Source organism: Temnothorax curvispinosus, unplaced genomic scaffold (genome assembly GCF_003070985.1).
Source record: "Temnothorax curvispinosus isolate PA1 unplaced genomic scaffold, ASM307098v1 QBEX01006756.1, whole genome shotgun sequence".
NCBI classification, from domain to species: domain Eukaryota; kingdom Metazoa; phylum Arthropoda; class Insecta; order Hymenoptera; family Formicidae; genus Temnothorax; species Temnothorax curvispinosus.
Genome location: NW_020216536.1, coordinates 476,333 through 498,915, shown reverse-complemented (window position 1 = coordinate 498,915; position 22,583 = coordinate 476,333). Strand labels below are relative to the sequence as shown.

General features: G+C 39.6%; 1 protein-coding gene across 9 annotated transcripts in view; it reads right to left on the bottom strand.

Moving 5' to 3' along the window:
• LOC112456342 (amyloid beta A4 precursor protein-binding family B member 1-interacting protein) overlaps positions 1-22,583 on the bottom strand; it is a 126,618-nt gene that overhangs the window by 10,678 nt on the left and 93,357 nt on the right. For 3 of the 9 annotated variants that reach the window (XM_025018806.1, XM_025018804.1, XM_025018805.1), the window contains one exon: positions 15,099-15,198. In XM_025018806.1, the coding sequence (XP_024874574.1) occupies positions 15,099-15,198 (100 nt within the window). Of the gene's footprint in view, positions 1-2,935; positions 3,443-3,676; positions 3,819-15,098; positions 15,199-18,225; positions 18,578-22,583 lie in introns of those variants that run through there. The other 6 variants (XM_025018807.1, XM_025018808.1, XM_025018810.1 and 3 more) reach the window with 6 other exon arrangements.

Here is a 22,583-nt window from a genome sequence, read left to right as displayed (position 1 = left end):
TCACCGCGAAACCGCCGACGTCGACGTTGCGCGAATGCGAAAGAGAAGCCGAGGAATCTCGCGAACGTTTATCATGCAGATTCGTGTGCCTCACCGTCCGCCTCGAATTTCTCACGCGTTGCCCGCGGTGTCCGCGTTGTTCACGACGGAGAACCGCCGAGGGAACTTCGAATTAATTATGGGATGTAATATTCCAGCTGATTTGCATTGCATAGACGCGTATTTGTCATAGATATAGGAGAAGTTTCTTACTCCAATATGACGAACGGATTATACATGTTAAAATTAATATCAGTTTAATCCGCTTTAAATTTGCATCTTCGTTAAGTACAAGAACGGATGCATGCAGCCGTCACGCTTAAAGTTGTATCAGATAATCTTTATGTAGACTTTTTGCATTCGTGACGGTGAAGTTGCAATCGCAGTCGTATTGTAATACGAGGCTGTAAATGTGTCAACTTTGGAGAATTAATGGGATTGCAGAGATGATATACATGCATACACGCCAGGGATCGCGGTACGTGCTGTTCCTCAAACGAGTTACGTCGAATGAAAATGAAACCGGGGTGTGCGTGCATCGCACTTTCCACGAGGCGCGAACAACGCGCTAGTTGCAAGTCGCACCCGGCGACTACCGTTACGGCGAAGTTACGCGTACGCATCGTAACTTCATCGTGGCAAGCGAGCACCTCGACGATAAACCTAACCGGTCATCCGCATTCGGAAGACAACATGGACGGGAACGTGTGAGTCACGACTTTCCGACATGACCGATCTTCCAACGCTTCTAGCGATCGCTTTCGATGGCGGAATTCACGACGGAATAAAAAGAAAGTGGCGAAATCCGCAAGCAAAAGTTTTATCCGACACTTAACGTAAAGTTCAAAAAAACAGACTTTAAAAAAATGCAGAAGTACAAAAAGTTAGCCATTTGCTTTAATAATGCCAACTTTCCGTTAGGAAGTGACTAATTTGAATTGATAATAAAGGAATTATGCAAATTTTTTATAACTAATCTGTCGGAGTGTAAAGAGCGCGAAATTGTGTGTTAACTTCAGACTAACAAGTTCTTGTCAGGAAAAATTTAAGTCTTGGCTTAATTGCCAAGGTTCACCGTAGAAGGCGGACCGTCCTAGATAACCAGACTACATTCTCAGCTTGTGACGTTGTATTCGCGTGTAAAATAAAACAGAATCAAGTAAAGATAATCATCATTTCTTTCCTAATTATATGCCTATTATCAAGAATATTTATTTATTATTCTTTGTTCTTCATTACTAAATAAAATTGAAAATAATTAAATAAAAATATCGTATTGACAAATAAAATGTGAGACTTAAATTAAAAAAGTTTCAAACCATGTCTCTCCCATAAATGAATTTTTCTGTTGTCTCAAAGGGCGTTGAACTTAGTTCACGGACTTTGCCATATGCTATATATACTTATAAAACGCCCTGTAATCGTTTTTCACGGCGATAAGACGTGGCACGTCGTTTTTTCAGATTTGTTTACACGATGGTAAGATTTGTAGTAGTAAGTCTGTTCAAAAAGAAATTCATACACGTATCGATCTCCTTCTCTGCGATATGACAAGAGGATAAAGAAAAATGAGAAATAAAGGAATGGGGAAAGGCACAATGCCGGCTTTTACGAGTCTCGTGGCTACGCCATTATCGGAAGGGGTCGTCGGAAAAAGATAAATGTTGGGTAAACACGGGAATGGTACGCAACGTATCTATCGGATTTACCTTATACTATAATACACATATTCCGTGGAAAGAGACGAATAAATTTGTAATAAAAGCGCTTTATGGTGTAGTATTAATTCATTTATATAATCTGAACTTAATATATAAATATCCTAAAGAGTCTCTGTAAAATTTCGAGTTTAAAAAGTTAACGAGAAACCTGCGGAATAGATTAATATTTCGAAGTTACGGAAAATAAGTTAACAATTAATTAAAGCTCTCATACGCGAACTGCAGATTTTGCAAAGTTTAATTCGTTACGTAAGCTCAAAAAAAAGAGATTAACAGCTCCCAATTATGAACAATGCAGTTTTAATCTAAACTACCAGCGAAATTTATGCGACTTTGATTTAATCATGAAGAGCTTATATATCGCTACGGAAGGTAAATCTCGGAAGTTAATTATATAAAATTTTAGTTGCTATTTAAAATTAAAGGATTATGGTGGTTCCAAGCGTTATCACGCCAAAATGTTTCTTTGTCGAGATTTGCTTAAAAGAAAATGGATAGTTTCATATAAAATTCATGTTCAAATTCATGTATATTTAAACATCTCGATTATATGCAAAATATGTAAATGCAAATGGTTTTAAATATTTAAAAATAAATAGATTATCGAAATCGCGACGAGCAAAATAGCAGTCCTGAAATTTTGCTCACGTTTGTTGTTTCTGCTGTAACAAGAATTGTTATAAAAGGCAACTTTCCACTGACTTTCGAAGTAAATTATCACATAGACGAATGCGTAAGTGTGACTCGGCTCGCCGCTAATTTACGAATTCTCGTCCGAGCGCGGCGCTAAATTACTGTAAATTTAAGTCGAGCACATTGTCATGGCGCGGTTGTTGAAGGCTGCGCTTTCCTTCGATCTGCCGAGCACCGTTTATCAAGCATCGTATAAATTTTTACAATACAACAAACGCTCAATCACCCTCCGCGTAATGAAATTGATAATGCGAAGAACACACGGATTGCTCAAATTCTCGCCATTAATAATTAAGACAACTCAGGCCTTATCAACATTGTTGATATGATATAAGAAGCATCATTAATTTTACTATTATTATTTTCTTTGCTGACCTCGAAAGTATATATCTTGCATTCTTGTTAAGAACGACAAGTCGATTATTAATCTATCTTCATTTGTTTCAAATTGTGAAGTTCAGAGATAATTTTGTTATCTGTACCTTTGACTGTGAGGTAGCCCAATATGCTCTCGTTGCTACCGAAATGCCCGAGCATCTTCCACCCTGCCTGCCGAACGGGGCGTCGATCCTCTCGAGTACAATCCCGTTTCCCGTGCGATCGTCAATTAGCATCGCACCCCGATGAGCCTCTCATCGGAGCGAGAGAGCGTCGTCATCCGACCATCGCCATGAGCGATTACAACATTCGCGTTTTGCATAATCACTTTTCCATTTAAGTGGAAATCAATTTGCCGAATTATCACTTCATAATCGTAGACGAGTTCAGTTCAGCATAACGTAAACCTTTGCAGCTACATCGAAGTCTCTACTTTGAAATGTCGATCGTTCGAGCGATCAAAGACGTCACTTTTAATCACTTTCCCACTATTAGCAAAGTAATTCTTGAATAAAATATCAATCGTTGAAAAAAGTTACATCGCGATGAGAAAGTCAGGTGGACGCGGATTTTTATAGGATAAATACTTTCGCGTCATGTTTAATTGACACCTAAACAATATCAAGTAAGTTTCCTACTCTATCTATATAATTACGATAGGGAAAATTCTTAATCAAAATTAATTAACCTTCTGACAAAAATTTTTATCTTGAATAATCTCGCATTATCGCATAGGATACAGAAAAACAAAGATATTCCCGTGACTATATTTGTTTTTGTGAGAGCAGCCCAGAATAAAATAAATAAATAGAATTTATATATGATAAGCAAACCGCACGACGTACGGGAAAAATTCAAAGCGCACGGTGGTTTTGACCTCCCGAAGGTGCATCGGAGGGTTAATCCCGGACCCCCGATCGGCTAGGCTTGCAACGATGCACTGTCGACAAAGGGATACGAGCCACACGGTGAACACGACGCGCACATCGCGTGCGACGGCACTAGACTAAAGGCCTTAAGGTGAATATACTCGCCTCTCGCCGCGAGTTTTCCGCGCGGACGCGCGTTGCGCCTGCGTGTGGGTGCTTCGTGTCTTTGTATACCGTGCATGCGAGACTTATGCACGTTAAAAAGGGTTGAGAGTGCACCAGTTGACTTACGCAAGCGTCTATTGACTATAAATAAAGCCCCCCTTCGAAACCGTGGCGCCATTTCGCTGTTAAAAACGTTCCATCAATCTGATCGTGCTAGGTTGTGCTTTTTAATCTTCTCGAACATGCAACGATAATCGACGTCAAATTAACACCTCTTATATTGGCTATTTTGCACGATAAAGGGTCGTCGATGCCTGAAGTATGAGAACCTCTGTAAAAACTTCAGGGAATTTGTGGAATCCCTTTGATCGGTGGAGATCCTGTAGATAGCACAGGATGAGTCATCAGAAATAGAGTGTCTAAATATTTTTACATAGATTTATAAAAATCCATCATTTCCGTACGTCGTGTAGTTTGCTTATCGTAGATAAATTCTAGAAATTTATTTATTCTGAACTACTCTCGCAAAAACAAATATAGTCACGGAATCACGGTCTAAATGACTCAGATCAGGTCAGAATGTTTCCGACATAAAACTTTATTCTCCTTAAAATTAATTGACGATATCTTGCCTCTTTGTTAGTTTAATTATCACTTGCGGACGAATTTTGTCGTCAACGGCCAGCAAAGTTTACTCGCTTTAATTAACCACCTCGCACTTTAAGTGTCGCATTTATGTCACGCGGTAGGTGCGTACGCACAATTATGCGTGCGAAAGGGTTGAACGCGCCATTGACTTACGCAAGCTTTTATAACGCCATAAATAACACAATATATCCCTCCGGGTAGTAAAAACGTAATTTTATATAACAATATTACGACGTTGCACATTGCACGCATATAAAAATAATATTTTAAATAATATTCTCAAAACGTATTCTCGCGAAACGTAATCATGCGTATAATAATTGTGTTGAACTGTAATAATAGTCGAGCTTCGATTACGAAACATTGTTTAACGAGTTTAGCACAAATCGAGCATCGAGCCTATAACGCGATATCAGGAGGCGAGTATACACACGGAGCAGAGAGAGTTCGTATTGATTAAAGTCTGGGCGCCAGAGTGACGATTTGATAAATGGTAAAGACGACGTCGGCATATGAGAGTACACCAAGGCGTCCACTCCACTGATCCGCGTGTCACCGAAATGGGGGGGAAAGGTTTGTCCATTAGGAGCAACGTATTACGCAGAAAAATAATGAATTAACGTCAATATATTTATCGGCGCCTCGTCAAAACATGATCATGTTAGTCTTGTATTTTGCGAGGGGATATTAAAAGCGAAAGATACCGGATATCTATTGTGCGACAGACATTTCTATTGTTTATTTAACAACCCACTTTGCCGTATTACATTATATTATCATGCTATATATCGTTAATACATCGCAACTTCGATACGAAGTCGCAAGTCCCAGAGGCGATGCAATGTCACTTTATAAATATGCATTATTTCAGTTCTCCCGAACAGCTTTAATTTCCATCTTTCAGCACTCGTTTCAACGTGTCGAAAAATCCTAATTTATGCACAAAACAACAGCCGCCGATCAGCTGCGATTGGACGATCTGACACGCCGCAATTAGTCGAGTAGAACGAATCTCTCGCTTTTTACCGCAGGCGAGTTTCGCGCGCGCGGTGAACCTTTTTTACTTTCCCCGATCGCGATCGCGAACGAGGAAGGAAGGAAGGTTCGTTCACCCTGCCGATTATGCGAATACGCAAACGCGGCTCGATAACGCAGTAACCTAGATTAATCGAGCTGCATAAATCAGCCGAGCCGTCGCGGCGCGACGCGGCCGCGGCGCGCTTCTTCGGTTGCAAATATATTTTCGCGCTATTTTCGCAAACGCCTCTCTCGCTCCGATAAGCTCGTGCATAAACGCCAGCTTAACCATATAAATCATACTTAACCTCTCCCCCTCTGACCCGCGTGTATGATGTAATATGATCGGCAGGTTCCGTCGGCGTTCAACGTATTAATTATAAATTGATCCTTACGCCGTATACTTTCCCGAGGTAGAATTACGCCCGTTTAATTCTTTGGATTATGCGCCTGTACTTTAGACGTGTATCAAAGGGTCAAAACAACACTCAAGAGTTAGGTATAAAAAAGAGATACGTCAAACATTAGATCAATTATAATCAATCGATTATGATATCGGCGTTTTGTTTCAATAATGCTTAATTAAACGAGTGATATCCTGTTCTCCTCTGCACCTCGTGGGAAATATGTATTTCAACGTTGTTGGGCTGCAGCGCGATTGTTAATTAAAATAGTTACTGTTTTCCATCGCGAACGTGATGACTAATAAACGTCCGCACTCCTGAGAATATTTCTGCAAAGTTCAACGAATGTACTCGATCGGAAATTTCTCATAATTAATATAATGTTTAAAATTATATTAACTAGCAAAAGCATTGGCTTTTTCTCCGGCGATAGTAGAGATGTTAGAAAGATGTAGTAGTGACTTCACGTTTACACGTGCTGTGTGCAGTAACTTTTTGCTCGTAACCGATTGCACTGTAGCTGTTGCAGTCATTGCGCAACTTTACTTTCATTGCGTGCTTTCATCTCAGATTGCGATCTTCGCGATAACGCATCGCGAGAGATATTTCTCTACTTTCTGAAATTTATTATTAATTTCCAACTTTCAAACAAAGTTTCGTTCTCCCGTAAAAATTTAATTGCATGCGCAGAACCAGTTTCGAAAGGCTTTTGCAATCGCGAAGCTGCAAAGAAAAGAATAATATATTCCTCGTCCTCCGATTTAATCACTCCGTAATGCATCCGAAATACATCAAGATCAAACCGGGACACTTTCGAGCGCCTCCTTCTCCGCAATTAAATGTATAAGCGTAATTACTAAATTAATTATCCGGCGCGTCGGACACGAATTTAATCGATCGCCCCGACGTGTCTCGATCGAGTTTTCTGGACTGCGCGAAGAAAAAGTGGAATCGATTGATTAACGCTCGCGCGTACACGTGAGAAAATGTAAGTGCGAGTGTTAATGAAAGTGCAGGGGGAGACGGGGGTAACCCTTGCGTATCTTTTATTGGCAGAGAATCCGATCGATGCGACGTTCGTATAGTTGCCTCGCATTTAACCCGATTCCGATGGTAGCTGGAAACCGGTCGCCGCGTCGTCCGAACGAGATGACGGATAAAAACGATTAACCACTCGCGCGCGCGCTGCACCGGTTCGTTTTCCGCTCAGGCTGTTTTCCACGCGGCGTGAAATCGGAAAAGTGCCGGACGCCGATGCACGCACTCGCCTGTGGCTAATACATATTTACGCACTTCGTAAGCCTCGCACTTTCTACGAGATAGCGACCGCGCGCGAGTATAGTCGCTGTTTTGCAGCGAATTATTACCGCGACGCCCAGTGGAAAATACAACGTAAAGATTTGTGAAGAGATTCCACGAGGAGCCATAAATTTGGAAACTTTATACCTTGCAATTTGCAGTTTACACATATTGATTTCGCTGAAACAAATTGCGAAAAGATTGGCTGTATTTAATTTGTTACAATTAATGTAACGATGCCCGCATGTAATATTTTCAAAGTTCTAGCCTACAATTAATATCCTAATTTTTTCGCGAGTAACTGGTCAACTTTGTATCTTCTCTTCTTTTTTGTATGTAAAACGCCCGCGGTGAGATTTCTGCTCGTTCCTAATTGGCAGTTGATACATCGCGCGAAACGAATGACACTCGCAATGGACCTCGCGTGTCGTAATTACCGCGGCAATTTGTCCGAGCTGCCGGCGGGCAGATTGATTTCCGCCAATGTCGATGACGGTTCAATCGGCGTTTTGCCAGCAACATTTGTGATTGTATGAAGACAATCCTGTTTGCGCCCTGGATTCTACGTTACCTGCTTATCCGCGTCCATTCTTTAATGCACTTATTATATTATTATAAAAATATGTATTGCAGTCCCATTTACAAATCTGACATGGTTGATTACTTACAGTTTCATGAAAATTTTCTTCTAACAATAAGTTCAATTTTATTCCAACTCACGCCAGTTTGATTTCTTCTTTTATGTAGCCATTCGTCTAAAATTAACTTAAATTAATTATTAAGAAACGACGATGTACCTTTATGTTTGAAAAAGGCACAGAAAGTTCTACGATATGAAGCCGCATAAAAATGGAAGATATGAAAAAATAATAAAAGGGAAAAATAAAGAGGGGGAATCCAAGGTCGAACTACGATTGCGTGTCTAAACGAGCTTTGTTTAATTAACTAATGAGCCTCGCCTTTCGTGACGTGACTTGGCTTTGGTTCGGCAGATGCACCCTTCGTTGCGTGTTAAGTTTTGTCGGGACACGTGGATGCGTCGGAATGGAAAATCGCCAGTTAAACACGAAAGAATTATGGTAATTGAACCATTTGCATCTTTAACCCGCGGTCATTGCCGAGAGCATTACAATCTAAAGAAATATTAATAGATGACAAAAATTCTTCAATCAATATAAAGTAAAAGCTTTTATCACATTATTAATTAAAATTTCTATTAATTTATTGTTACATGTTAATAATCTTTTTTATTATTTATTATAACAAAAAGTTAACAAATTTTAAAACTTTAAGTTAGATCATATAACGCACGTCAACATACACAGAAAGATAAAATAAAACTGTGAACATTAATGGTCGGTATATGCCTAATTGCTTAATTTCAGCGAGAATTAATTGCGTGGTCTTAATAATTAAAGAAATTATCACGAAAATGTGTGTCGAACGCCAATAAGAGAAGAGACATAATTAGCTAAACGTCAAGTAACAATTACTGCTGCGCGACGTACAGCTGAAGGCGCAGCTGTACACAAGCGTATTGCAATTATTAGAATTGTACCGTCGTGCGACTTCGAACCGTAATGGCAGTCGTTTGGTCTGTCGGGTCTGTCGTAATAATGATCTAATCTTCTAATCTACTGTAAGCATTTTTCACAATACGTTATTACTCTACTCTCTCGATAGAAAGAGAATAGCAAAGACATTAAACAGAAATATGAAGTACATTCTTGTTCTTAAGGAAGGCAGTTATTAAGAGAAGAGCATGAACGTATTTCATTATTTTCATGCATAACTATATCTTCCGCTGGAAATATCTCGGAGTAAATCTTGTAAGTAAAAGCTACGCCATCCTGCCGTTTCCGCAATGTCTATCTCGGGCGGAAGGACGTTCTCGGATTAGAAGAAACAATTTCTCGGAGAGAATATATTTAAGCGTTGAAAGGGAGTCTTCTCTCTCCATGGTAACGAATATTGCGGAGACGCGACACCGAAACGGAGAGTGAATTCAACGGGCGCTCGAGGAGGAGCCATCACGACAGCTCGAGCCGCGGCGAGATCCAAACAGGGGCATTAACGTAGATGTTGAATGGGGGAAACGAAACATTCGCTGTAACATTCGCAATCTCAAGGAAATCGACGGCGCCGTCGAGACGCTGAATTTTCTCGCGTACTTAATAAAATTTTGACAGGCGTGGATAACATGCCGTTGGATTAAATAAGAACATGATGAAAGAGGCACTGTTTTTTTTTCCAGCGAGAATTTATGAGACCTTATTAATTTAAGAGGAGAAACTATCGATCAAGTTTATGAACTACGAAACGAAGTGGTAATAGGCGATTTTCTTCAAGTTTTAATATTTCCAGAACTGAATAATTTCATTGAATCCATTATTCTATTATAAAATCTTACTTGAGCATTTCACTTAATTTCACATAATTTACATATTTCATTCTCATATTATTTCTGGTATAAATGTATTTATTCCTATAATATTAACATATTATATTGTGTATATGTTCTCGATTAATAAGTAGCAAAATTGCTTAAAGCTTTATCGTTCAAAAAAGAAAGAATGCTGACAGGCAAAGAAGCTCAAGTCTTTCTCTTCCTCTTGAATTTTAAATCAAGTCTCACCTGAATACTTAATCGTTCAGCACTTCTCAGTGAAATAATCTGTTAAAGAATAAGTTATTCTTTAATCAAAAATGACTATTGAATCGTTTGTTTCGTAAAATATGGATCTTTATTTTGAGTATTTTAACTGATACGCTCTTAAGACGAAATTCAGGTAACGTCTACAAATACTTGAATATCTTTTGACGAAAATAGTAAAAGAAGTAGCACGGTGAAGTCATCAAGGCGTCATACAAAGGAAGCGAGAAGGAAAGAACGAAAGGAGGAGAGAAGACGGAAAGTCTCGGTGAATATTCAGTGAGCTGCACAAGGAAGCGGATGATGCGGGGGTGGCTTAAAGAGAGATGACATTAAATGGGAACATTAGTAGGGATGTCAAACGAGGCAATGACATTCTCTGACTCGCCTATAATTTTCATGCCATCCGCTCTGGGTCTTATAAATCTATTTGTGACTTATTTACGCTCATCTCATTATATATTAATGTTTTCTGCTCATCTATATCGTTCATTGGCGTAAGAAATATTTGTGTAAATTTTAAGATATTCTGTCATCGCTCGAAATAAGAAGCGTAGACTTTATTAATTATAAAATTATGTATATGCAAAATTAATTTAAAAATTCGTGTAATACAAAATCGGAATATAAAATCGATTATTCAATTCATTAATAGATCTTATACTTAAAAATTTAAATTAATTTATTATAATATTAATTCTTTTATGTTATAAAGTATAAATAACAAAAATTCTATAAGAAATAGCAAGTAATAAGAAGGATTATATTTCAAAATTAGTTTCATCAAACGCCTCTAGCAGCATCGCGTTCAATCGACGAGAATTATCATCGCGTTGAATACCCTACGCTCGAATGAGATCGGAGACGTTTGACAGTCCGATATGATGATTTATGGGCGAGCGAGGAGGATTGATGCGTCCGTCGACATTGATCCCGTTAACAACAACGGTCGTTTCTATCCTACGAATTCCTGCAAATCGGCAGGAGCCGTTAAAATAACATCCGGTTGCGCTCAACACGACTGTGCGAGATGAAACAGCGGGTCGTTTCAATGGCGATCGCAAGCGACGTATAAAATTACGGAGCACCGAGACAGAATCGTGAATCTCCGTGGAATAATCGAGCGAACAAGATGGTTAGCTGGGTGAGTGAAGCTGCTTATTAGAGATCTATAATTTCAGCATGAATTTCAAATGTCGAGCCATAGACGACGAAGAAAATTGTAAGGAAGCGCAATCCTTTGCATTCTTGAAGGAGAGTTCAATTAAAATTCGCTGTTATATTAATTTTGTTATTGGTATTCAGCAGGAATTTTATAACGTCGAGCAAGTAAAATAATTATAACGAAGATATCTTATAATAATGGCGATAAATATATAAAGAGAAAAAGATATGGTGGAAAAACATTGCATAATGGACAAGAGATTTTAATGAATTGACTAACTTACTTAACCGACACACTTTGCCTACTTTTACGATCAGAGACTGCTATCTCATTATCTTCGCATAATTCAAGATAACCGTTTCCTATTCCTACCTCATTCTGGATTTAATTTTTCTTTTCCTTTTTTTTGTCGGTGATGCACTCCGCCAGCTTTGTGGCCATTGATACTCTCGGCGAAGCCTCATAAATAATTAAATATTCCGCGCAGCACACCGCATAAATTACTGTTAGCGCGTTTAACGGATAATTAAGTCTTTCTGCGCGAATAAATTACTTGTCGCGCTTGAATTCGAGTTACCGAGTAGAGGCTGGAAAACCTGGAAAATATATCGTTTAAAATTCATTCAATTAATTAATTAATAACGAGAGATATAAAATGAATTCTACTGCAGATTTAAAAAAAAAAGGAGAAATTTCGCAGCAAATTTTGCAACAATCATTTTTAGGTATTGATAAACGGTGCAAATTGAATTTTTATAGAGGCGAGCGTTAAAAGCGCGAGTTAACGGCCGGCAGTTAACATAGCGCGGCCGCGGAATGCGCAGCGGTTTCATACGGCCGTCCGAGAGAGGAAACGTTGAAACGTGCACGAGTAATAAAACCCCCGGGCTGCGCCCGAGGTAAAACCAGCGAAAAGGAACCGTGAATGGCCCCAGTAATGCATTAAACATTCCCACCTCGTTTCCCGACACGGCGCGGCGTCGTTCACTTTGTCGACGATTCGTACCACTAGCCCGCGCCCGTGCCCGACGCCTTATTGATATTCTCTCCCTAACGACGGTCAAAACTCTGGCAAATAGATTGAGATCCGATTACGCTAATGCACGCATTACCATTAATTTAACGACGTTACGTGGCCGGCTTCGTTCCGTCGTATCACTTCGCGAAGTCGCACGCGATACGCTCGTGCCGATTGTATGTATCTTCGCAACAATCGGAATTAAAATTCCACGTTGCAATTAAAACGATTTAATACGGTCGGTGGTGCCGGTGGAACTCGCCTGATAACTAAATCTTCGCTGAAACTTCGTTTCCCGACCAATTTCAAACTTGAAGGAAAGTCGGATTTTAGACAGCGGGAAAATCTGTTCCAACGCTAATTTCTCAGATTTTGCGTAAAACCGCGCGACAATGCAATCACATCACGCTAGATCCTTCGGATTTTCTATCGCGAGCGAACGGTCGTTAGGATTTCGCACCCTTCGACGACGCTTTACGATCGTCTGCGCGATCTCGTCTCTTCGATTCGCCGCGCCGGTGCTACCGTAATCGTAATGTTGCGCTTTACGGGCGCTTTATTGTGCGCGCGTGACTTCGCGTCGATACGCCGTGATTTAAGGATGGCACTCGCGAGAGAATATTGCCGGTGGATCCCGGCCGTCTAGACTCGGTGTTGCTCACCCAGGATGCACGGGCTTGCAATATCGGTTTAACGATGGCAAGGTGGAGCGGAAGAATGTTCTCTTCGAGCTTGCGAAAGCACCGTCCACGATGGAGACCATAAAGAACGACGAGCGAAATTTCGTATTTGAAATCCGCGCGATGCATCTGCTTGCCTCAGGTTGATGACATTTTTATTTTTGTTCAACATATAAAATAATTGTTCTCTGATAGATATACGAAATATTTGGATAAAACTGAACGCAAATATTTTTTTAATAGAGAGATGGACCTCACAATATTAGTAAACGAATCGCAAAAATAGGAAAGACATCGTAGTTTCGCAGCGCGGATTGAAGCGACGCCCGTCTGGCGTGCTATTTTAATGCGGGAGATGATCGATTAAGTATTCCACGTGCGGCAAGGCGCGTGGCCGTAATTGAATGCACGTCTCAGGATTTTTCACGCATCGTGAAACCCGAGCATCACGCCCTGAAAATACCGTAACGAGAATTCCGATGGCTTGGGGTAGGGGTTTGTTTCATCGTGCTTTACGATCTACCGACCGTCAGCAGCTCTCAAATCGTCAGAGACAAGAATATTTCTTGAGAAACAAGAACGTTGCAATTTACAAACTTCTGAAACTTTTAAATATAAAACTCCAATTTTTATTCATAATTAACTTTTCAGCAAATTTATTTCATAATAGGTATATTTATAATTTCTTGATAGAAAAAATATCTAATTTTTCTTATTTTAGTAGATTAAAGTTTAATTTTATATAATAACATTATAAATCCTTTTTTTGTGGCATGTACACCAGAGAAATAGGTCAATTTTCACCAGATATTTTTATTATTTAAATTGCAAATTTGCGAAGATAAATTATTCGGTGAAAAAACGGAGTTAATTAAATTTTATACAAATTCTGGATATATAAATAGAATTGCAGCTCAGCGTATTAGTGTAAGCTCCCAAATGTTTAATGCGAGAACGGCTGATGAGCACCTCTATCGTACAATGTGTGAAATACTAAGGCCATACGCGTGTCTCGCTTAGGGGCCGACAGTTCCCAGATGAATCATTAGCCGGGGAGGCAAAAATAATAATCCCACCTCTACGATAAATTTGCCGCATTATATATAACTCGATCTTTGCATCGCGCAACAACAATATATCACCGTATCGATTGTCCGCCCCCAGGTTCTGCATCGAGCGAGTCGAGTGGAGAGCTTGCAGGCGGCAGCAACGATGGAGAGATGAAGAGATGAAGAGAGATCGCTGTGGCCATCGCACGCACGCTCTTTCGAGAATCTTCCGGCGCGAGCCGGCCCGCCCGTTCCTCCGCGCTTATAATCGCGTTTCGCGCAGTTATACTCGTATGCGTGAGTGGGCGAGGGTATAAGGTATGAGAACAGAGACCGAGAGGGAGAATCGTGACTGTAACGGCGTGTATAATGAGAGGGCAATATTCATAACGATCACTATGAGGTGCATAAAGCAGAATATTCATAAATATCTGATATAAAAGTCAAACAAAATATGTATACACGTTTTATTTAATATCGTGGTTATATTTGTGTATAAATGCAAGATATTACAGAGAATATTCAGTTCGCGTGAGCTCAAATTATTTTCCAAATGAACAATCGGGTGAATGTTATTATCGGAACTGGAAATACCTCAAAGGAACGTATTGGATCATATGGACGATCAAAGTCGACCGCAAATTAATTTCCTACCGCTCGAGAAAGCAGCAGTCAATCGACCAAGAGGCGGCATAGAGTCGAGCCCCGGTAGTGGCCGCCTAAATCGGAAATAAATGGCCGAAATAAATTATTGCGACAAGGAGATATGTATCGCGTCTCGTTAGCCGTCTCGCCGATCGATCTTTGTCATGCGATTAATGTCTCGACGCGACGGAGCGAAATCCGCGTAGGGGCCGCGCAGGAGAGAGCCGCACAGGAAGCGCCTGAAAAATTCACGCACCACGGGAGACGGCCGCTTCCTGCCTTTGCGAAATCGAGGAGGAACGAACGATAGAACTAGAACGCGCGTGTATCCGGGGCGACGAGATCGCGAGAGGAGCTGCCGATCGATTGAGAGGGAACGTCAGCGAGATTCCATCATTTCTACTTGACGGGGTGAGGAAAATCGGGCGTATGTGGAGAGAAGAAAAACGGCGGAAAATCGGGGAAAAATCATCAGGCAGGCCGGACGACCTCGAGTGGTCGACACACGTCGTTCAAAGCGACTTTTTTGCCCCACGCACTCGGGGAAACATCTCGAGTCTGGCACGTGTTAAGATCGCCGACAGATCGAGTGACTTTTCTGGGTGAAAAGCGAGGTCGATAAACTCGTGCGCGAGCGAGTGGTACGCGAGCTTACCTTCGAGATTCGCCATGGAGAATCTGTAGCTGTCGATCCTCGGCGTGTTGATGTCCGAGTTAAAGGGCCTGAGGGTCGCCGAGCTCACATTGTCAAGACCCTGCAACACGAAAGATAGCAAACACGTTAGCTTTACTCCCATTGCAATTGAGGAATGCGGCTTGCTGTAACGTGTTAAGCAAACAAGGGCAACGACCTGTCGCAGCCATCTGTCTTCTCAAAGGATTCCTGAGTTGATAGAGAAGATTAATAGTCTCATTTCTATCCAAACGATTTAATAAATTTAATAGTAAATGTAAGATAGTAAGACTGCGCGAATATTGAAACAATAATATTATAATAATTACACAATTATTGTAAATGTATTTTTTTAGATAAATTATGAATGTATAAGAAAACTTTTATAAATATGCTATCTTTTCTATTCTTACGATCAACACCAATTTCAATTTCTTTTAACACGTACAAACTTCGTGTGTGGATTAGATAAAGCAGACATGCTAATATATTCTTGAATATCTGAGTTGCCAGCCACGAAAAACGTGGTGTCACGTAACGCAAAAAGGTAATATTCAAATCGAATCCGCACCGAGAAGTAACTCCGGCATTTCTTCGACCTTAGAAACCCAAGTCGATCCGTAATCCGTTCGAAATCCTTTTACGTTTCCAATCCCCGATTGCGGATGAGATTTGTAAAATCGGAAGCACCCACAACGAAACTTCGTAATACATGCAATTTTCTCCGTTCTCCCACAGAACAAAATAGTTGAGCTATACTATTAATTACGAAAAAATACATTGTTTGCATATTATAGAGAAAAGTATTCAATTTTCTTTAAATTTTTAGTTTTAATATGCTGCGGAATTATTTTACTATGCACAAATAATAGAAACGTTAGTATAACATATTAAAGTGTTAGTATAATCAAATTCGTAGATTTGATTTTTTTTATGTATGGACATTGACTTGCAACCTATTTTTCATCGATATCGAGTAATATACAGAACATTTTCCATTACAGAAAACATCCGTGATATGTTCTGGTTTTCACTGTAGATCATCAGAAGATTAATCGAGAAAGAAGAGAAGAGAGACGCGATGTAATCTGTTTCGAAATTAGTCCCTGCCAATCGTGATAATTAATCTTAAGAAACTGGCTGCTCGGAATGTAAATTATTGATATCCTCGCGATAATGTGCCTGCAATGAATTTTTTAAACAATATAATAGTGAAATTAGTTGATTACACCAATCATGTAATAATATGTTATACGTCTGTCCGGCAATTTTTATATATGCATGTATTTAAACACCTAACATAAATATTCCGCATTTTAATAAAAATAAAAGAGCAGCGTTTATTCTCAAAACTGATGTTGTTATGGAAAATGTCCCACTTTAGATCTTATTATAATCTTTTAGTACTTTTATTACGAGTAACTCTCTTATTAGAGGCAGAAACTTTATTTTTAACAACAGCTTCCGTAAGATAAAAATAAGTAGCCTTTGTGTTATCGTTAAGTCGGTGATACGAAGTTGATTAAGCCTCTTCCTTTCAACATTTTGCGCGATAAAATCATGCCAGCGACGAGCGGAGAACGTTGCTCCTCAGCTTCTGAGGATAGGATCAACGAATAAGGTGCCTTCTATAATCGTGCGCGCGCGCGTGCTTTTACATGGGCAACCTGACTGGCACGCATCGATAACCCTAGAGAGGTACGGGTTATGGTGAACGACCTGGTGGTCACTACTGGGTCACTGAAGTTTAATGCGCGAACTAGGTAGCTCGATACAATGTAAATAGACCGCACGACCACCTTGATGTCAAAAGGAAACTGGCGCGCCGTAAATTGTCTAGAAGGATTTATAAACAGCGGCGATATAGAAGCGTGAATGCACAAGTACTCATTGTTCTCTGAGCGTTGCGAAATTATAGTTAGCAGTCCGGGAGTTCATCTAGGTGTAGATGTCCCTGAAGCTACGTGTGTGTTCGTCGCATATTTTATTTCAGTTATAGAATATTTGTTCCAATATGTGACCGCAGAGATATATTATTCGCGAAATTATATTATTACAAATTACACGCGCAGTGCCACACGACCTCAACTGCGGTTTGCAACAGCATTGTACTTGACGTAATTCATAAAATATAGAGATGCACTGAGAGAGCGAGAGGGAAAGAGAGACTCTTTGGGTTAAATTTTCCAAATTATTAATCACGATCGTTTGTTACTGATATATACATAAATTTCACAAAGCTTTCTTTATGAGAAACAGTTATAAAAGAATTACGAAGAGAAACTTTTTAATGTCTTTCGTCAAAAAATTGAATTACTATTTCCGATGCGATCTCTCTCGAACTTCCAAATTTTTTACCGCATTCACGCACGGTCCGCGTTCGCTGGATGCTTCCTATCCGATACTCGTACCGTATCGGCGATGAACTCGGTGTGGGTGTGGTGAACGACCCGTTAACCATCATTCGGCCGACCGACGCAACAATTAGATCCGCACGGATAATGCCGGCTCTTCCTGTAACGCGAAACCCCGCGGACGTTACGCCCGTGTCTCGTTTCGTGCGTATTCCCGTATTCCGTATTATCAGCATAGTTGCATTAAACCCCGGAACACCGAGCTCGACATGAAAGCTATATTTGGTAGATTTTAACCGTAACATTTTATCGCGCCCTTATCTTAAGGCTCATTGACCTTTATTCCAACCTTCTTCCGACATAAATAAAATTGTATACATGTAAATGTATTATAATAGCAATAAATTTGAGTTTTCTGATACAAAATATTATCTGTACGTATTATTATAGTGTTGTAATTGTCATAAATAAGAAAAGTTTTAACAAGGTGTGTAATTAAAGAATTTCGTCGAATAATAGAAAAATCCACGAAGAACGTGAAAGAGGACCACACGGAAGGTTAAGACATTTTTTGAATGCTTTAAATATTTCATTTTCTAAGCATCGATTTCAATTTATCGCAATATTATTCAGCAGGAATAGGTGAGAACGAGGCGTCGTTTAACTTCAGTGAAACTTCAGCCAGGATCCTTCGGGAGCTTTTATTGCCGCACAGCGGTTTGCATAGCCAAGTGTGTAAATTCCGTGGGACTCACATCTTCCTGAGCCTTATGGCTCTTCCATCGAAATAGCCTGTCCATTTGGCAGGTGGCGGAAGCTCAACGATTCCCTCAAACTTTGCGGAAGATCACTTGGCTCCCATCTCGCGCGACTTCATCGACACCCGGATGTCGCACGTGGACGGCTTCATTAACACTCGACATATTTCGATTCTGGACGGATCGAAACGCCCGAACGTACCGTCCTGCGGTCACCCTCTTTCAACACTCTAAGAAATTAGCATGTGTTTCCAAGGGCAACAAGATAACAGCGCTATTAATACCTAAACTGCCAAAAAATCGAAGACAGTGTTGCTAACACCGCACTGTTTGCAATTTTTCTTTAAAAAAAAAATGAACTGATTCAAGTGCCTCATTATTTTTTATTCTATTAATAATGGCACTCATTATAATTTTCTATCGCTTTCGTGAATCTTTTCATAACAGACTTCTTCCGGTATATAAATATATCTAGACGTCTGAAATTGTAAAAAATATCTTTTTTCTGTTTCTTTTTTATGTTAGAAAATTTTCTTGCAGTCAAAAGCAATCGGGATCGATTAATAACAGTTTTGTGAAAAAAATCGCCTTTGAGCTACAATCTAAACCATACTGTCTACAGTTGCTATTATAGCTATAGTTGCTGCTGCAGTATTAATTAGATCGCAACGCACAGATTGAGGGGAACGGACGGTTGGGAACGCGCGGACGGACGCGGTATCGCGGCTGTCGTTGTGATACGAGCACTGGATGCTGATCCGCGAGGGATTCAACGTGGAGGCCGGTCGGTCCACATCCCACTCGCCCTCCCGATTCCCTCCGCCGCATAGAGGACGGCGCCGAGGACCTCTCTTTCTCTCTCTCTCTTTCTCGTTCTCGTTCTCTCAATTCCTGGCACCAGAAGCGCCTGCGCGTCTATCGATTCCGTCGGTTCCCGCAGGAACATCGGACGCAACGCCTTGCTTCCTGCGTATCGTTCTAGTCAGGATACTAAAGTGTCCTTGGTCAGCGATCCCTTTGCCGTAGATCGTGGAACTTTTTCTTAATCGACTCGAGAGATAGCTTTCCGAGAGCTCTGAATTGCAAAAGTTCTTCAAAAATTCATAGGATATGAAACTTTCGATGAGAGTAAAGCTACTTCCGGTTTGTCGAAAAACAAAATGTGGAATAATATGAGCTTTAAAAAATCTTTGATTTTGTCAAGCTATCAGTATAATGAAAACAATATTGTTATTAATTTTAGATTATTTCTAAATTACACACAAGTTCTAGATTTATTTTATATTATACCTTAAATAAAATAATATAAAAAGCTCTCGTCATTTAAATCATATATTATTCTAAAGGAATTAAATTCTTGAAATAAATTCATTAATTTCGTTCATTCATGAATATTATTATTAGATTAAATATATAATCAATTGGGCAAAAGAGGTTTTTTATATAGCTGTTAATTTATGTTTAAAACTCCATTAATATTAACTTTTAAATTTACGGTTTTTAAATTACATATTAAGAATTCAATTTTCTCACCATTCAAAAATTGCTGTAATCCTCTGCTCTATTAAATAACAAATGTTTTAGTATCATAGCCATGTATTTTATCTGCTATTTTATCCTGGCGCGTCGGTGAACAAGCCGGTCGTCTTGTTTGCAACCACGATTGCGTGCATTCGCAGCCCCTGCAGCAATCGCGTTACAAGAAGGTATGGGACTCGCGAGTTAATCCCCGCCGAGCTTGGATCGAGAGGGATGATGACATGTCGAACGAGGCGATTCGACAGTCAATCAAATGCAGCTTTGCCAATTAATACGATTAATAATACATATGATAACACATCACATATACATTTATTATTAAAATATGCGCTATACTTCTACATAATGTATATTTTTCTAAATTTTATACCGCGCGATAAATTGTAACTTCCTAATTAATTTTTTGATGAAAGAACAACGTTTTTACTATCGATCGATTATTGATGAACATCCGATTTTATTGTATAATTTGCATAATTAATATATTTGAGTTGCATGCTTATGCATGTATAATTTTAATTCTTTTTTTAGATGTTGGAAAACACTCTTGCTTTATTCTCTTTTGCTTTCCCGGATTATAAAACAATTTAATTGTCTCTAACAATACACCAAGGTTTGATTTTAAAAGAATGGTCGCATTGTGGAGACCATCCGCATGCATGCAGGCATCCACATGTACTCGATAAATGCGTTCATGGAAGTGTACAGACTCTCTCGCGTTGATCGCCAACGTGCAATCCGATTCTTCCACCCCGAAAAACACCGCTCGTCTCGCCAACATTTAACAGAACAAATCGATTAAACTCGTGGCAAATTCGACGAAATCAACACAACATAAAATCGCTATTAAACTTCACGTTTAAATCTTTGAACGAAGTTAAAATTTGCTTATTGTTAGTTGAAAAGTTTGCGGAGCTTGCAAAGTTCGCGACTTTTCGCGTAATTTCGCAAAGTGGCTGAGAACGCGGTGGCGCGTATTCTGGTCTAGAAATCCCAGAAACGTGGCAGAAGCAGAGGATGCAAAGGGAAAGGGTAATTATAGACTCGTTGCCGAGGCCGGCGGTGCTCCCTACGGGACTCTCACACTCTTCGTTTTGCGAGCGACGAGAAAAACGAGTTCGATTCGAAACCGAGGCCGCATGTATCTTCCTCGCGCCTTTAATGCTAAATGTAGCTCTGATTTTTCCCGCATTGAAATCGAAATAATTCAAGGAAAAACTTTATTACCGTTTCTTTAAATATCTTTTAAATATAGGAAATGAAAAGGTTCTTTATCTTCGAATCGAATAAAAAGGATCTCATATCTTGCGACGACGTAAAATAACATTTTTAATTTGTATACGCTATCAAATACCTAAAATAAATATAAAAATATATTATCATTTAACAATATTTTATTTTAAAAATTAAAATGTATATTTCGAAAATCTCAAATGTGCGCAAAGTCCGATTTAAAAGTAATACTGAATCTCATATCACATTTGTTAACCGCCGTCTAAGAGTAATTCATATTGAATACATACAATAACTTTGCCACAGAAGCCGTTGAACAGTTCGAGTGTACCTCGAGATCCAGGAAATCATCTTGTCGAACGTCGTTCTTCGACAGAGAAATATTCACCACGTCCAAGGGACGTCGTTGACCGACTACGAGATACGTTGAAGAATAAATATGCGTCGCGACGACACACTTGTGCTACCTCCCATCACGTGTTTGCATATCCGGTACGAAGATGCGTTCGCGGATCTACCAGGACATCTCAAAGCTACTTGCGTAAATTTTTATCCAAGAATTTTTATTATAATAGATTCGAGATTGAAAAATCAGTTTACGTTTGTTCGAATTTGTGAGCAACCCTAAACTTAATCTATCTCCTATATAAACCGTAGATTTAAAAAATGATTGAAGAGAAAGATAATACATTTTTTTTTTCATGTTCCCGAGTCACATCGCATTGCTTTTAGCTCATCCATCATAATGAGGCTTTATTGATTTCTTCAGATTAGTATTAAGTTCAGAATTGAAATCCAACGCGGCGAAAACGGATCGTCCTGTATAACGATGTGTGCACATATATACACACACGCGTGTATTGATGGAGAAAACCGATCGTTATTTACTGGTCTCTCGCACAATGCGCGATGCACTAGAGACATGCACGTGCACGGACGATGTCATCGCGCCTCCTCAAAGATAAGATGTTACTCACGGCGCTTTTCAGCGCGCGTGGTCCTCCGCGCGGACGAGCGTGAAATCTCGACAGGCATCGCGAACAATACTCGCGTAATATATAGCGATGCCGTCCTCTCCGAGACGCCCGCCGGGAAATAACCATTGGAAGAAATTCCGAGGTCATCTGTACGTGAAAAAAAAGAAAAAAAAAGAAAAAGAAAGAAAACCGGTCTTCCTCCATTCTTTCATTAAAAATGATAACAAAAGCAACCAAATTATTCGCGATGCTACGATTTAAGCAAATGACGAATTCAATTAGTACAATTGATGAAAAGGTATACAAGATTTTAAAAAATTCTATTATCACTAAAAATTTATCATTTATTGACGAAATTTACACTTTCCAGTCAAGTGTCTTTCAGATTAATTTCACTATTGTTTTATTACAGTATCTTTTAGATTAAATATTTCGAAATTATAATTTTACTTTTTTATAGCTTTCTTATTCCTTCAGTTTATCAGGCTGTGAATTACAGAATTGCTAAGCAGCAATTAGATGATATCCTAATCACATAATTCTAATCGACCACCCTAGCGTCAAATTCACGGGAAGTTACGGTCCGGAAGAAGCGCTCCTTTCAAG